Genomic DNA, 17,604 nt, shown 5'->3' with positions numbered 1-17,604 from the left:
AAACGTACTCCCACTTATTAGCATCATATCTAGTCTCTAATAAGTGCAAGGGACTCGTAAACCAAATAATTAATAAAAGGCCTAATGATACATGCAGAGTTGTTTGGTAAGTTGGATCGTTATGGAGAGTTTTGATGACAAGGGTTTGCCTTGGCAACATGGAGCAAATGTTTTTAATATTTTTTACTTTTCACGAATAAGGTCTATCTGCCCTCGATACTCCCCTCTGTCTCGAGGGCAAGCAACACAGATCTTCCTTTCCATAGCGCGGCGTCCTCATCACCGAGATGTTACAGAACAGAAGAGCAGGAGCCTGCATCAAGCCTTGTCCCAGAAAAATGAAGTCATTGTGGAAATGCCTGGGTTGAGAATACCAGAACCTAGATGGTGTCCTTGGCTGAACTCGCCATAGTTCCTGGAAGAGCTGTGGCACCTACGGCCATTGAATATACAGACACAATAATCACGAGAACAAGTAACGACGATTTGTTACAATACTGTATGTAGAAATAGTTGTTTTTGTAATGACGTAAATCTTTTGATGGCTATGAGAACTATAAGACACTGCGAAAAGGTCCAGAATGTTTTTAAGAATATATGCACACACAACCTTGGAAATCGACGATTTTAAAGAAGAAAATTGATTTAAATCATTTTCCGAAGTAAATGTTAGATGTTTATGCATGTTGATTATCTGTGTCCAAAATGTGCTAAGGCTGTCGTCCGAATCAGGAGTAGTCATCTAGAAATATACTCCAGTTGTTTGTAAAATAATTTCAATTCCCCTCCAATCAGCTTGTCACAACTGTAACATCCCTTCAATCCTTATCCTCACAGTACATCTGGCTTCACTACCTGTGTGTTTTTTTTATTCTTTCTGTATATTTGGCTTCATCCAAATATCTGCTTGTTATCTATTACCGTTGTTGTCTATGAGTGAGTGAGTTGGGTTTAACACCGCTTTTATCAGTATTTCAGTAATATCAGAGTGTGTCAGCTTGATGTGGGAGGAAAGGTCAAAGTGATGCAGGTCAAGCACATTGACCACTTTGGTGAAACCAAAACGGGTATGGTGCTAACAAACCTAGAAACAATTTGGGGTGAACCAGGATTTGAACGCGTTTCTGGCATTCCCAAGGGATGCAATGCAACACTGCACAGCAAAGTTGGTGGTCTCCCTGGAGTTTGACCTTGCTGAGAATGTGTTCTGGAGACACCTCAGTTGGGTACCTGGTGCAGGGAGGACACCAGTGCCCCCCCTACATTTTCGTGATCAGTACAAAAACAGGCCTAATAGGAAGGTCCAGGGTTCGATCCCAGGTCGCTGTGGTATTCATGTCAAACTGCGGCATGGTATCTCAGTAGACTAGCACTATAAAATGCGCAGTAGTCCGGACTAGTACAAGCAGACAGACACACCTGGATGCGTGTCACTTTATAAGTGCAATAATCTTGAACGCGATGTTAAACCTCATTTCACCTCACCACCTCAACTCTTGAGAAAACATGCACCCACATTTCGTGATCAGTACAAAATGAAACATACAGTGGTGAAAAAGAAACACAAAATCCATTGGGTTCGCCAAACATTTAATAATCTTAAATTATACAATATCAAACAGAACTGACATCAAGTGACGGAGTCGTCTGGTTTCAAGTAGGCCTTGGTCTGGATCCTGGTGACCAGTCGACGGGCGTAGAAGTCCCGATACTCGGGCGGCAGCTCCTCCAGGGCCTTCAGGGCTCGGTCCAGGATCTGGGTGGCTCTGGCAGCAGGCTGGGGGTCCTTGTTGCCGTACGTGTCCTTGTGGTCATACAGGTCCGAGCGGAGGTGTCTCCAGAACACGTTCACAGCAACGCCAAACTCCAGGGAGATCACGTTATGGAACCATAGGGCTGTGGGTAGTGACAAAGTTTGATGATTATTGAATAAACCAACTTAGAGTTCTTGCCCAATGAGAGACCATGCTACAGTTTAACATGAATACCCCACTCGTACTCAGTCAGCAGACCAGTTCTTGTTTTAGCCCCGTAATGCAGAGTGCCAGGTCTGGTAACAAGTGCCATCTTTTAAGGTCTTTTGGTAAGATGTGACAGGATTGAACCACCGACCTTCCATTCTCCAGCAAGACATTCTTTCCACTACACCATGTGTATGTGAGGAATCAGGTAAACATATATATTACTCATAAGAATTTCCATAAACATTGGAGTAATATTTCATAAGCAGCATAAGAAAAACGTTATGGTAGTGATGAAATAACTTAAGGCAGATTAAAATGAAAAACTGAGTGCACACAGCTCCATTGACTGCGTTAATTATTCTCTGTGTGTGCCCATAGGACCTGTATCGCTCACCTAGATATTTACGCAATCATGACAAAATATACATTTGCATTGTACATGTATAAAATACTGCAAATATTTCGTAAATTTGACTGTCAGCATCTAAAATGGGTGGATGACAAATCTGACAGCATGAACGTGTATTTCTCTACATACAAATGTAGCATAAAGATCTGAACTGTTTCCATGTTATGATCCAGGATATCATATCAAAGGTATTACTCTCTTCATAACAAATAATTCTATACAATATATCTGTTTATTATAGGGTGGGGATAATATCAGTTTGCATGTTATGGTTAAGATTCTGACTCCTTTAGGAGTGCCAGACAGATGAACAGCAGTGCCAGTCCTGGTAGCATATGTGCATTCCTCTCATTATACTCTCAATTGTACATATTGTTATAGACCCGTGAAGATCTGGGGTAGAATAGGTCTTCAGCAACCCATGCTTGCCGTAAAAGGTGACTATGCTTGTCGTAAAAGGCGACTAAGGGGATCGGGTGGTCAGACTCGCAGACTTGGTTGATGCATGTCATATAATATATATATGTCATATGGTTATATGATGGGGATCTTAACTGTGTCCAAGTTATAAACTCTTTTTAGCCCCGCCCCTTAGTCCCCAGTGATGGGGGTAGGGTTCAGCCCCTCCATTTCTCCAGTAGGAATCCCCACCATTGGAGAATGCTTCCAACCAAATATGGTTGATAACTATCTCTATTCCCACCACCTTGGGATGCTTCCAGTCAAATTTCATTTATTTCCAATTAGTGGTTCAGAAGAAGAAGTCATTTGAATAAGTTGTTGACATACGGATGGACTACAACGGATGGACGACGGATGGATGACGGACGCCACAGTATCCCATAAGCTCACCTTGGTCCTTCGGACCCGGTGAGCTAAAAATGCAGCAAAGAGGGTTTGGGTGATCCTGGCACAATCAGGCTGGTTAGGCTCATCATCAGCTCAGGGCCCTTGCCCCCTCTACATGCATCCCAGACAGCAAACAGGACTTCTCCCATGAAGCATCATTATCATGGCTGGATGATGCTAATTCCAGCTACATTATGAATACATCAGCTACACGGTAAAACAATTTTTTTCTTTGACACAACTATCAACTAAAACATTCAACTGAGTTTGGTGCCTATTTTCAGGAAAAGGTATATAGCTAAAGTGATGATGTAAATCCTGCTGGGGTATCATGCAGGAAGCCGAAGGTACTGTAAGTCCCCATGATCCGCCGCGATGTGGCCTAGCTTTGGTTACTGGTGGCCTATAGCCAGTGTTAACTATATACATGATATTGTTATGCTCAAATATGTTTCATAAATTGTTTTTAAATATAACTTTGCATAAATGACTCAATTGTGAATATATAAACTTGATCTCGTCGCTATATGGCTGAAATAATGCTGACGCGACGTTAAATTTTAACTCACTCACTCTCACTCACCAGGTATGAAGAGAATGTCTCCTGGCTCAAGGAATCCCTCGTGTCTCTCTGCATCTGGAAACTTGGGGAACTGCTCCAGATCAGGGCTGTCAATGTCAATGACCTCAGACTTGTCTCCTGACAACAACAGGTGGATGATAAAGGTAGCTTGGTGATGCAAGTACAGGGATTTACCTACAGTTCCAAACTACGTGGGGCACGGGTGGCCCAGTCGTCTAAGGCGCCGCTATTCGCTGTGCAGAGTTGCGTCATTCAGGCACGCCAGAAACCTGTGATTGTCGGTTCGAATCCTGGTTCGCCCCAATTATGTTTCTAGGTTTGTCAGCACCATACCCGTGCTCATGGGTTTCACCAAAGAGGTAAACGTCTGAAACATGCATCACTTCGGGCTTTCCTCCCACATTTAGCTGACACGCCACGATATTACTGGAATACTGTTAAAAGCGGCGTTAAACCCAACTCAATCACTCACTCACTCACTCCAAACTAAGTGCCCTTGTAAGCAAATTTGGAAAAGATTGTATAACTAAGCATTGAAGCCTCTTCCTTATCATCAGTCCCAGACAAATTCTGTGATTCCGTGATCGTGTGAAGATTTGCAGAAATGTTCCATCCTTGCGGGGTTGCAGAAAAATTAGCCATTTTAAAATCAATCAATATCCTAATTTTCATTAATTTCAAGATTTTCTGTCAAATTTTCAAAAACTTGAATGATGCCAACACATTTAACATGTGATACAAATATACAAAATGTGAATCCTGAATTAAAACTAAATTTGAAATAAATAATTCTCTATGTTAAACCTTCTCGTGGTATTATGACTACATAAACCATGTTTACATCTAGCCAAACATAAATATCAGTGACACTATGCATATTTATTTTTGCATAATTTTATGTCTGATCCAGTGATAACTGTTTATAATGACAGTTTGTGGAATCATTTTGTTTTGTATTTGGATTTGAGTTTTCGAAAAATGAGTTTGTATTTATTTTTTAGTGGGAGATTTGCAATTTTAGCCACAGAAATTTTACTGCAGAAATCGTCTGGGACTGTGTTATGAAAGAACTATAAGTCACTTCTGTTGAGCTATAATACAAAATACAATTTACGTGTATAAACAGCATGAATATGTCTTTTTTGTTTCTTCTTTGTTTACCTCCGCACTCAGCAATATTCCAGCTATATGAGTGCGGTCTGTAAATAATGAAGTCTTAACCCGACAATCCATTGATTGATATCATGAGCATCGATCTATGCAATTGGGATACAATGACATGCATCAAAAAAGTCCGCTAGCCTGACCACCCGATCCTGCTAGTTGCCTCTTGCAACAAGCATAGTCACCTTTTATGGCAAGCATGGGATTTCTGAAGACCTACTTTACCCCGGATCTTCACAGGCCAGGTATAACTGTAAAAACTGGTGCGAACACTGAGTAAATCTGCATAGTGGTTTTTATGTTTATACCTCCAGAAATGCAAAATCTTTAAAGTCAATTCCTATAAATACCAGGAGCCGGTTGAATAAAACTTAAATGATGCAGGTATCTAATAAACATTTGATACAACCAATTTTAATGATGACAATGACTATAAGGCTTAAAAAAATTAAACAATTGGTTCTCAGGCAAAGACTTTTGAAAATATAGTGCGGGCGGGTGGTGTTTTTGTTTTGTTTTGCTTGTTGAAACTAGTTTGTAGTCAAATAAAAAGTTGTGTACCATCAACCTGGGAAAGGGTCTCCCTACATATACAAGCATACAAACCCCTATTGCCGCCATGACCATAACACGAGATGCGCTTTAAAGCTGCGTGCGTGCAAAGATAAGTAAATGTGCTTTATTGGATATCATTGTTTTTAGTTATTAGGATTTTTTTTTTTTTTTTAAAATGGAAATATAACGAAACGGGCGGTGGACATTATGATGATGCGAGCGGTGCCTGAGAACCAAGACTATTATTCTTTTAGCCTAAAGTATCATTAGGTCTTAATGTAGCCATTAGTTAATGAAGGTTTGATATAACCGGGTCCATGTAAACAAGTCAGCAATAATAACTCAACAGACTGCTCATTTAATCATTGACACTGAAAACTGTAGATATCCATACAAAATCAGCAACATCAATCAGCACAATAGTGCAACGCAAGCCCCCCCTCCCCCCCCCCCATTGAGGAAGCAGTTGTCCGCTAGGGACGAGGCCTTATTTGTTTTCAGTTTATGGAAATGCCAAAAATTGGTTAGCCAATCAAAAGCCTTGGAATCGCTTGCAATTGTTTAAAATACATAATTCAGTGATGACAAACACATAAAAAAATACAAACCATTCAGGTATAAATTTTCCACTTCTTTGGGGCTGAATAACACCACCCGCTTGCGACCATTGACTTGTATAAGCAGGTTGTCCATCACCTATATATTGAGATGAACATGGTATCAATAACACTGAACAGAACTCATGAGTCTGACATGAACCTGGAACACAGTCAGGAAATAATCTGTCGGAATGAGTGAGGGAGTTCTATTTCATTTCAAGCTGCTTTGAACATCATCTCAGCCACATTGCTTGAAAACCAAAAGTGATGCAGGTCTTAGACACTTTGATGAAACCCATGGGCATAGGTATGGTCCTGACAAACCTTGAAACATAATCAAGGCTAACCTGGGATCCAAAGCCATGATCATAGGTTTCTGGCATGCCAGGGGCGGTCGGGTAGCCTAGTGGTTGATGCATGTGTTCGCTCCTCACGCCGAAAACCTGGGTTCGATTCCCGACATTTTTGGTGTCCCCCGCCGTGATATTGCTGGAATATTGCTAAAAGCGACGTAAAACCATACTCACCATGGGCGGATACAGAGGGGGGGGTGCCCCTTTTTATTTCGAAAAAAATCTTTATTTCTGTATAAATTACCACCAAAGACAATAAATAGATCTTAATTGTGCACCCCCCCTTTTCAAAAAAGCTGTATCCGCCAAAGCTCACTCTGGAATGCCAAATGATGCAACTCGGCACAGCTGAAACCTTTTGGTATAGACGCTACCTCTTACGGCACAGAGGGCAGGATATTACAGACCAGTGATATGATTACACCCTTACATCATAGTGGGTCCACAACTGTAGTCCGGGTGATGCAATACGAAACACGCTGGAGTAGAACTGAGATGGCTCGTAGAACTCCGGTAAGTGAATGTCCGCAGCCAGGTCAGGGAACTGATGGTGAATATCTGCTATGTCTTTTCTAGGATCATCACCAAGAGCTCTCAGGTAGTAATGCTCTTCCTGAAACAGAGTGAGTGGAAGGAGGTGAGTGAGTGAGTGAGTGAGTGAGTGAGTGAGTGAGTGAGTGAGTGGGCGGGTGTTTGAGAGTGAGTGAGTGAGTGAGTGAGTGAGTGAGTGAGTGAGTGAGTGGGTGGGCGAGTGTTTGAGAGTGAGTGAGTGGAAGGTAGTGAGTGAGTGAGTGAGTGAGTGAGTGAGTGAGTGAGTGAGTGAGTGAGTGAGTGAGTGAGTGAGTGAGTGGGTGAGTGAGTGAGTGGGTGGGCAGGTGTTTGAGAGTGAGTGGAAGGTAGTGAGTGAGTGAGTGAGTGAGTGAGTTAGTGAGTGGGTGGGCAGGTGTTTGAGAGTGAGTGAGTGGAAGGTAGTGAGTAGTGGTTGGGTGGGTGGGTGAGAGTGAGTGAGTGAGTGAGTGAGTGAGTGAGTGAGTGGGTGGGCGAGTGTTTGAGAGTGAGTGGAAGGTAGTGAGTGAGTGAGTGAGCGAGTTAGGGAGTGGGTGGGCAGGTGTTTGAGAGTGAGTGAGTGGAAGGTAGTGAGTGAGTGAGTGAGTGAGTGAGTGAGTGGGTGTTTGAGAGTGAGTGAGTGAGTGATTGGGTGGGCGGGTGTTTGAGAGTGAGTGGAAGGTAGTGAGTGAGTGAAAGAGTGAGTGAGTGAGTGAGTGGGTGTTTGAGAGTGAGTGAGTGAGTGAGTGGGTGGGCGGGTGTTTGAGAGTGAGTGAGTGGAAGGTAGTGAGTGAGTGTGAGTGAGTGAGTGAGTGAGTGAGTGACAAAGGAAGAGGGAGGAGCAAGGGAGTGTTGGTTTCCTTTTTTTTGTTTTTTTGTAATGATTTTGAAACAGTGACAGTTTACTGACAAAGAATTGTTGAATGAGTTTGAGCCTCAATCTACTCAATTGGGATATGATGACATGCATCATCCAAATCAGCAAGCCTGACCACCCAATCCTGTCAGTTGCCTCTTATGATAAGTATTGGTTACTGAAGACCAATTCTAACCCTAATCTTCACAGATCAATATAAACCATAAATTGAGGTATAGTGACATTACTCTCTTAAATGGGTAACTACAGTAAACATATGTCTTTACCTCGGAGAGGAAAAACTCGGAGTGTCTTATTTCTGCTGCCCTTTGTACAAAAGTTGAAAATGGTAATGATCTGAAATGAAAAAATAAAATTCTGGCAATTAACACTAATAATGGCTGAAGGGAAAAAGACTTATGGTTTTTATAATGATTACCATACAGGCGAGCAAAGGGTAAATGTCATTAGGTGAGAAAAGCCATACTATGTTTTTTTTAAGTACGGTAACAAACATCGTTATGTCAAACAAAGGCCCCTGTAACCTTTTTTTACGTCTAAATAGGTCAAATGGGCTTCCAACTAAACATAGTACTACAGAGTTATGAATACCGTATTTGTTTTAATAACACTATAAGTGCCCTATTGGCAGATGATGGTCTTTTAAAACCATACACAACAAGTTAAACTTGATGAAATACAAATGTTTTAAACAATGGTTACGATTAAATAACATACCCTTTCTACACTGGCGTGTTTTCTGAAAAATATCTGTAGATCTAATACATTCTTCTGTATTATCACCAAATTTTAGGATAATCCGTCAGTGTCCTTGAAAATTCCCTGAAACTCTGTGTAGCCTACCTGTAGACAAAGTTTTTCTTTAAAAAATCCATCTGTGGAGTCGTGGACACATGGATCTTGACCTCCTTGTCCCCTCCTGATTTTCTGAGATGCTCAACTGACCATTTTTCTCTGCATGGCCCAATGTCTATACCTCTCAAAATAACTGGTACTCTCTGAAAAGCCAGTTAAAACATAAGTTTACATCACAAGATCAACACTTTCATTTAGGAACATAATTGATATATGATTAAATATTTGGATAGGCATTACTTAGAAGTTGACGGATGACAAGGGTGACACAATTTTATGGATAACAACTTATTTATACTGTAAAACGTGGCGTTTTGGTATAGATCCTAATGCCAGTGTCAAGAAAGACTGAATGAGGGACAAAGTCCAAAATCCTCTCCAACGACCTCCATGATTTCACTAAAAGAAAACTAACCGAAGCAGTCCACATTCGCCGCCACAAGCTGTCAATCAATAGAGATCAAGGCTACTTCATCCCACCCGCCTACTATGAACTTATCAAGCAATAATCACTTATCCTGTTTAATTGGCTTCACATCCCAATGGTTTCCATCTATGTGTTCTCTGTCCATCGTGTTGTGACAGTATTATCCTTCTGTTGTCAACACTTACTCATGTTATCCCACTCTTGTATGCAATTGTTGTTACAGTTAATCCTCCACCTACGATATATATTCTGTACTATTCCCTCATTCAGTCTTGCTCGACAACGGTATAAGGATCTATACCGAAACGTCGCTTTATATAGTATTAAAGAAGCTGTTATCCATCAAATTGTGTCTATCTTGATATCTATGATTGTCATCAATTTTTGTGCATCAAATTTATAATTAAAAAAAAAATCTTTACGACTGTAAATTATTAGATCTATATTATATTGCATGTCATTCATTAGGGCTGTTAAGATTCACTCGCGTATTCAGTGAATTGAACCGTATCCATTCATGAATTGAATTTGTGGCCATTTACATAAAAAAAACCCCATATGAACATATTTAATGCATAGATTTCTTCATAAGACAACATTCTTATACTATTTAATTTGACAGTACTGTGGTCACTGGTCATTATTGCATTTGAGCAGATACTAGTACCTGGATAAATGCAGTATATAAATGAATAATATATTTAATAATATATTAAAAATTAACAAACCACAAACTGAACATGCTGAATATGACAAATGATACATCAACTGCTGACTTGTTATTGTATTCGTGAATTATTATTCGCATTCGTTACCCTATATTCATGATACAAATCGTATTCGCCTCATAGTGTACATTCGTTGCAGCCCTATCATTCATCCATTTCAAGGCCAAAACAGGAAATCATCTTCAACCTATACGCAGCCCAAGGGGTATTTTATGAGCGCTTCAGCCACCTGTAACAACGATGGAAGTGTACCATTAATGAGTTTACCTTTGGATATACATCATTCAAGAATATCTCCTTTGTGGCATTGTGTATTATCGGTAAATCGTAATTCGTTTTAAATATCGAGGTGGCTCTGTCATCATTCATTTGTCTTGGTTAGCAGTTCTTCTCCACATTAGTATTAGTGAGAGGAAGTGGAACTCTTTACTAAGAAAATCCAAACCGATTCTCCTGGAAGGGAGGCAACTCTAAACCAATGTGTATTTTCGAAAATGGCCTTGCGATCGATTTGGGCTCTTGGAGCGATAATTTACTCCAACATACGCCCGCGTGTTCTTACAAAACTTTCAAAACTTGGCTTGCGGACGTTTCCTTTGACACACAGTCCAAATCTGAGTCGTGTTTTGTTGTGTCAAACATCGAAATCATCTAGACAGAACTTTCCCCAGTTGTCCACCCTCACATTCACAAAGCATGAAGATGGTTTGGGTAGTAAAATTTGTGCGAGCAATGTGCCTGTCTCCAAAGTGGAACAACGCCAGAACACACGTTCTTTCTCTACAGGATTTGACGAGAGTGGGAAAAAACGTAGAATTCCATTGAAATTAATGGAATTTCCTGAAATTTTATGGCCTAATATTATAAAATCAATGAAAAATAGAATTTTTGCCTTTTTGATAACGGGTTATTTTGACAAATCATTCACGATTGACTCTTTCATAGATGGATGCATACAGGTAAATCACTTATAAGGTTTTGACACAATGCTAGATTTCAAGGTCTTATGTAAATTTAAATGCTGCACTCGGATTACTGGGAGTTTGTCATACTGACCACTACCCATCATTACGAATTGCTATTTTTATATCTACAAAATATGGCAAAACGAAATCATTGGTTACCCCTTGCATTGTAATTACAAGGTGTATCGTGTTAGGTTTGATAATCACATACTTTGTAATTTGAAGGCATCACTGATATCTCAAGGCAAAGGTGTAAATAAAGAGTTATCATTCTTTTTTATGCATGTCAATTAAACTTTTTAACTTCCAGTAATATAAGTTCAACATTGAGATTTGTGTTAGCCTTAAAATCTAGTGTTGCATACAGACCTGCTTATTAATAAATGATCATAGTTATTTGTGGTCTCATAACAGAGGGGGCGATCAGGTAGCCTAGTGGTTAAAGCCTTCGCAGAAGACCCAGGTTTGATTCCCGATATGGCTACAATGTGTGAAGCCCATTTCTGGTGTCCCCTTCCATGATATTGCTTGAATGATTGCTGAAGGCGGCGTAAAACCATACCCACTAACTCATAATAGAGTGCTCAACGTAGAAGACCTGCATGACATTTGTCAGACCCCTCCGTGGTTTAGTGGATAGATTATCTGCCTGGAGAGTGGAAGGTCGGTGGTTTGATCCCCGGATGCATCATACCTATAGACGATAAAAGCTAGTCCTTGTTACCTTAGTCAATAAGGGATAAAACAAAGATTGGTCAGGTCGGAGTCAGTATACTGTGTCTGAGCAAGTATCCATGTTAAACTGCAGCATGGTATCTCAGTGAGCTAGCACTAATAAACTGACTTTAGTCTGGATTAGTACAAGCAGCCACACACACACATGCATGCACGTCACTACTTTTGTGCAATAATCTTGAATGCATTGTTCATCTCCATTATATCTCATCTCTGACATGATAGTGTTCTATAATAGAAGTGGTGGTCCAGTGGCCTCACCAGTTGCGTTTTGCTGTGAAGAGTTGCCTCCCCTGCCCATGTCAGGAACCACAGTTCATTGGTTTAAACCTCACCTCACCAAATTGGCAAACCTGTATTGTGTCTCCGACCTGTTTCAGTAGGGGCTGCCTACCACATGCTTATAGGTCATTATATTTTCAAAAACAATATCAAATCCAACTCACAAACTGTTCTGACTTTGTACTTCAGGCCGTGTCCCTTGTATCAAGCTGCATATCAGTGGGCAACTTTGACAGCCTGCAGGGACTAGTGGAAGATGAGGTAATAAAATCCCCTCAGTGTCTCTGCTGTGTCAAGTGTTTGCATGTGTTTGTTTGTTTGTTGTTTAATGCCGCACTCAGCAATATTCCAGCTATATGGCAGCGGTCTGTAAATAATCGAGTCTGGACCAGACAATCCAGTGACTCTACCCTGGATCTTCACGGGTTTGTTTGCATGTCACGTCAGCTGATAATGAATGTGTGCTAGATTCCGGGATTAATCTGCCATCTTTTCTAAGTGTCCATGGCAGTAAATTTGGGAGAAATTTTTGTTGTACGAAGTTCTAACTCTGCTTAGAGGTATCTTTTTTTTAATTCAGAGGTGTTTTTAACATATCCATTGCCAACACATGGTCAATACTTTACAGAATATCAAAAGGTTTACCACAAAGTACAAACAAGTCGGTATGTTGATGACTTCAGTGTTGATGGATTAGATTGTAAACAATGGTTTAAATGTAGATGGCATCAATGTAATCAAACAGTAACCAGCTACCACAAAAATATTGTTAATGCTAAAACTTGTGAAATGAATTCAAGAAAAATAAGTACTGATCATGTTAACTGGTTAATGTCATACATCCAAATAATGTCGACATTCCTTGGGTAGACACCATGTTTAAATTGCACATGTCAATGTGTCATTTCAGACTTGGAAGTTCATGTCCATAGAACCAGTCCAGTATTAGCAGAGTAGTGGCCATGTTAACCTTGACTACATAGCAGTGAATAGTTTCTTCATAGTGATTAACCCCGAGAAAATGTGGATTAGAATTGGTCTTCAACAACCCATGCTTGTTGTAAGAGGCGACTAATGGGATCGGGTGGTCAGGCTCATTGACTTGGTTGATTGCATGTCAACATTTCCCAAATTGTGTAAATTGCTCATGATGTCAATCACTGGATTGTTTGGCACAGACTTGATTATTTACAGGCCACAGTCATAAAGCTGGAATATTGCTGAGTGCGATATTAAGCAACAAACAAACAAACAAACAAACAAACAAACAAACAAAAAGTCATTGTGATTTTGTGTGTATATGGGTTTCCCATCTGACCACTATTTTTTTTCAATTTTTAACAAGATGCAAAATCTGATATTGTCCTTATTTTATGTCACTGTCACCCACCCCCAAACCTGTCTACCCTATTTTTGGATGGGACCCCTGAATCTGGGGTAGAATAGGTCTTCAGCAACCCATGCTTGCCGTAAAAGGTGACTATACTTGTCGTAAAAGGCGACTAACGGGATCAGGTGGTCAGGCATGCTATGTCATGGATTGATGCTCATGATGTCAATCACGGGACTATCTGGTGCAGACAAGATTGTTTTCAGACCGCTGTCATATTGCTGGAATATTGCTGAGTTGGGCGTTAGACAACAAATATATAAACAAATGTTTTTGGATGGGCTGAAATAGAAAACAGGAAAATTGAAAGTCTTGTCAAGTACCGTATTCGACGTAATAAGCGCCCTGCTCTAATAAGCGCCCACGGCTATATTTGCTAATATATTGGCTAGTGAACAATCCCAATTCACACTCCTTCCGATTGATCAATGTACACAAGACTTATTTATTCGCGTATAATACGCACTCGTGTTTTATATGCATTCTTAATTATGGGCAATAAAATTCTGGAAATATATATCTGTTGCATATAAACATTTCAGTGTGTCAGCATAAACCACGAAATTTATCTTTCCACTCTCTTTTACCCACCAAAATAATATTCTAATAAGAGACCCCTATAACCCATTTTGAGAGCGCCCTGGGCGTTAATTACGTCGAATACGGTACTTGTTTCTGTTTACTGATTACTCTAATGTGTTAATGGGGCAGTTGTGATCATGATGTTGTACTGTTTCCTGATTACTCTAATGTGTTTATGGGGCAGTTGTGATCATGATGTTGTACTGTTTCCTGATTACTCTAATGTGTTTATGGGGCAGTTGTGATCATGAAGTTGTACTGTTTCCTGATTACTCTAATGTGTTTATGGGGCAGTTGTGATCATGATGTTGTACTGTTTCCTGATTACTCTAATGTGTTTATGGGGCAGTTGTGATCATGATGTTGTACTGTTTCCTGATTACTCTAATGTGTTTATGGGGCAGTTGTGATATGATGTTGTACTGTTTTCTGTGCTTGTATTACAGGCCATTCAGGAAATCAGGAACTCATTCGCAGATTTAGACGTGGGCCAGAGAAGATTTATCTGTGTTAACCCTCGGGATATCTTCTTCCGCTTTGTGTACGAGATCGGCATGATCTTTGATGATCACTCAGGTAAACATTACTGTGAAGATGGGACTAATGTTATCTTATTGCCATTGTTTTACTATTGTAATATAGGTACAACTATTGTGACAGTATTGCCATAGTGAAGTCCTACAAAGTAGTAGTTTTCATAATATCAATCACTTGATTATCTGGTGTCATCCCAAAGGCATGGGTAGTTACTCATGATATCAATCACTGGATTATCTGGTATCATCTCAAAGGCATGGGGGGTAGGATAGGTCTTCAGCAGCCCATGCTTGCCGTAAAAGGTGACTATGCTTGACCTAAAAGGCGACTAACGGGATCGGGTGGTCAGGCTTGCTGACTTGGTTGATGCATTTCATCAATCCCAATTGCGTGGATCGATGCTCATGATATTAATCACTGGATTGTCTGGTCCAGACTCGATTATTTACAGACTGACGTCATATAGCTGGAATATTGCTGAGTGCGGCGTTAAACAACAAACAAACCAACCAACCAACCAACTCAAAGGCTTGGCAGTTACTCATAATATCAATCACTGGATTATCTGGTGTCATCCCAAAGGCATGGGTAGTTACTCATAATATCAATCACTGGATTATCTGGTGTCATCCCAAAGGCATGGGTAGTTACTCATAATATCAATCACTGGATTATCTGGTATCATCCCAAAGGCATGGGTAGATACTCATAATATCAATCACTGAATTATCTGGTATCATCCCCAAGGAATGGGTAATTATTACTCTTAGTATCAATCACTGGATTATCTGGGCCAGATTCGATTATTTACAGGCTACTGTCATATAACTGAAATTGCTGAGCATGCTGAGTGCAGCATTAAACAACAAATACACTCTGATTTTATAAAACATAAGCATCATTTTAATGATGACCATACTATGTCTTTCAGCAGGGTCTCAACCACTCATGTGTCTCTTACGCTGGTTGTCATGACAATAAATAGAAAATAGCTTTTTGTTTTTCTGTTTCTTTCAATATGCTGTTTTTGAACTGCCAAGCTATAGTTATGTATGCCAGTACAGTGTTAATGTGAGTTGAATTGATTTTACAATATTTAAAAAATGGAGCAACTTTTCTTTCAGAGAGAAGATTTGTAGAGGTCACAGTGGTGCTTCAGGGTTTCCATGGTTACAATGAGGCCAAAGAAAAGGAGCCTGTGGAATATTACAATGAGGTTCGAGACAACCAAGAAAGATTGTATATATGCAACTATAGGTGAGTGTCTTCATAGGATTCACCAGTGTGTGTTTATATATGGGATGACACTTTCTTAGTAAAGTACAGATTCAGTACTTTTTTGGGTTGAGTCTCATCCGGGATTCGAACCCACACTGCCAGAGTGAGGCAACTAATTGCCAGCACACAACGTCAGTGATCTAACCTCGGTGGCTGAGTGGGTTAGCGCTAAGTTTCTTGAAATGTTAACTGGTACGTGTATGCCAATGTTTCTATGTCTGATTTTGTTTTCGTGTTTTTTTCTTGCAAAGAGCGAAAACCAATAAAATGTTAGGTCTAAGGTTATAAACACGTATGGTTATACATTCTATGTGAAAATCACAGGCTAATGTACTTGTACCCACTGTGTAACACTGATATAACTCAAGAGATCTTAAATCGGATGCCATGACAAATTAAGTGGTATGCCGGATGCCGAGAGTGGGGGAAGGCCGTCAAGGCATCCACTTCTATGTTTCTAGGTTTGTTGGCACCATACCACCAGGGACTGAAATGCATATTTTTTCAAGTGTGCAACAGGTCACTTCTAAAGATGTGTCAGTGTGCCAAGTAGAAGAATACTTTTGATCCATCTGTTTACTTCGTGAATGTAATTTCACTGAGAACCCATGAAGATCCGGGGTAGAATTGGTCTTCAGCCACCCTTTCTTGCCGTAAGAGGCAACTCTGCTAGCCGTAAGAGATGACAAACGGGATCAGGTGGTCAGGCTTGCTGACTTGGTTGATGATCCTATCTCAATTGCCTAGATCGATGGACCCGTGAAGATTCCGGGGTAGAATATGTCTTCAGCAACCCATACTTGCTGTAAAAGGCGACTGTGCTTGTCGTTAAAGGCGATCGGGTGATCAGGCTCGCTGACTTGGTTGATACATGTCATCGATCCCAATATTGAGTGGATCGATGTTCATGATATTAATCACTGGATTGTCTGGTCCATATAGCTTGAATATTGCTGAGTGCGACGTTAAACAACAAACCAACCAACAACCAAAGCCTAGATCGATGCTCAAGATGTCAATCACTGGATTGTCTGGTCCAGACTTGATTATTTACAGACTGTCGTCATATAGCTGGAATATTTGCTGAGTGCGGGGTTAAACAACAAACAAACAAACAAACAAACAACACTGTGATGTGAGCCAAACTCTCTGTCTCTCAATTGTTTCAGGTTTATCCGAGAGTTCACAAAAGGCATGGAAGGAGATTGGAGCATCAACAAGCTCAACCACTTCTCTCCCAAAGAATTTACAATGATATGAAAGACTTGTGATGGACAATATGTACAATTTAGATTAGACAACTTGTTTAATTTGGCACTGGGAAATAGGGAGAGCAGTTGTGCCCTAACACAGTTTTACGGTGGGAATATCATGCTATACACAAAACTTGTTTACGGTAGAGACTATGAAAAGAATCTTTACTGCTTCTAAAGTCATTCTTAAATTTGTTGTTGTGTTGCTTAAGTTGTTGAATTGATTTTTTTTAACAATGGTTTGTTTTTTCGACATGTACATTTGTGATTCCAGTGAACACTGCTAGAGCAAGGTATTAAATGATGTTGAGAGTATTGATTCTCTGATCAAAATGGCTGACAGTGATGGAAAAGTGCGCCTGCTTGTTTGAGATGTTCAGGGATAGACACAGTTACTATTCCGCTAGTTAAAGACTAGTGAAGGTCTGGAAGTACTAGTTTTTTTAAGCATGAAGGTACTAGTCCACTAGGAGCAGTGGACTACATATGTAGTTGGATTTAACTCAAGGTGTCGATCCCTGCTGGAGATTAAGCCATGGAATGTTCGATTTCGATACAGTCAACCTGGGCTGAAGACACCTAATAGTGACATTTAAGGGACCGGTCATTTATTACAAGTGTGTGTTTGGGTCTGTGTGCTTGTACTAGTCCGGACTAATGTTGGTTTTATAGT

General features: G+C 40.2%; 2 protein-coding genes across 2 annotated transcripts; one reads left to right on the top strand and one right to left on the bottom strand.

The window, feature by feature from the left end:
* Positions 1–1,589: 1,589 nt before the first annotated feature.
* LOC139463473 (tRNA wybutosine-synthesizing protein 5-like) lies at positions 1,590–10,320 on the bottom strand. Its single transcript, XM_071244745.1, has 7 exons — positions 10,177–10,320; positions 8,743–8,897; positions 8,166–8,235; positions 6,907–7,089; positions 6,133–6,220; positions 3,806–3,922; positions 1,590–1,896 (listed from the first exon to the last, which is right to left on the bottom strand). The coding sequence occupies exons 1-7, from the start codon at positions 10,276–10,278 to the stop codon at positions 1,631–1,633; spliced, it is 981 nt and encodes a 326-aa protein (XP_071100846.1). The 5' UTR covers positions 10,279–10,320; the 3' UTR covers positions 1,590–1,630.
* A 79-nt stretch (positions 10,321–10,399) lies between these two features.
* Positions 10,400–16,966, top strand: LOC139463928 (m-AAA protease-interacting protein 1, mitochondrial-like). Its single transcript, XM_071245369.1, has 5 exons — positions 10,400–10,868; positions 12,081–12,152; positions 14,310–14,439; positions 15,525–15,657; positions 16,848–16,966. Exons 1-5 carry the CDS (start codon positions 10,404–10,406, stop codon positions 16,936–16,938), a joined length of 891 nt encoding a protein of 296 aa, XP_071101470.1. The 5' UTR covers positions 10,400–10,403; the 3' UTR covers positions 16,939–16,966.
* The last annotated feature ends 638 nt before the right edge of the window (positions 16,967–17,604 follow it).

This window comes from Haliotis cracherodii, unplaced genomic scaffold (genome assembly GCF_022045235.1).
Source record: "Haliotis cracherodii isolate W230 unplaced genomic scaffold, xgHalCrac1.p SCAF_16, whole genome shotgun sequence".
In the NCBI taxonomy this organism is placed as follows: domain Eukaryota; kingdom Metazoa; phylum Mollusca; class Gastropoda; order Lepetellida; family Haliotidae; genus Haliotis; species Haliotis cracherodii.
This window is presented reverse-complemented; position numbering and strand designations above follow the sequence as displayed.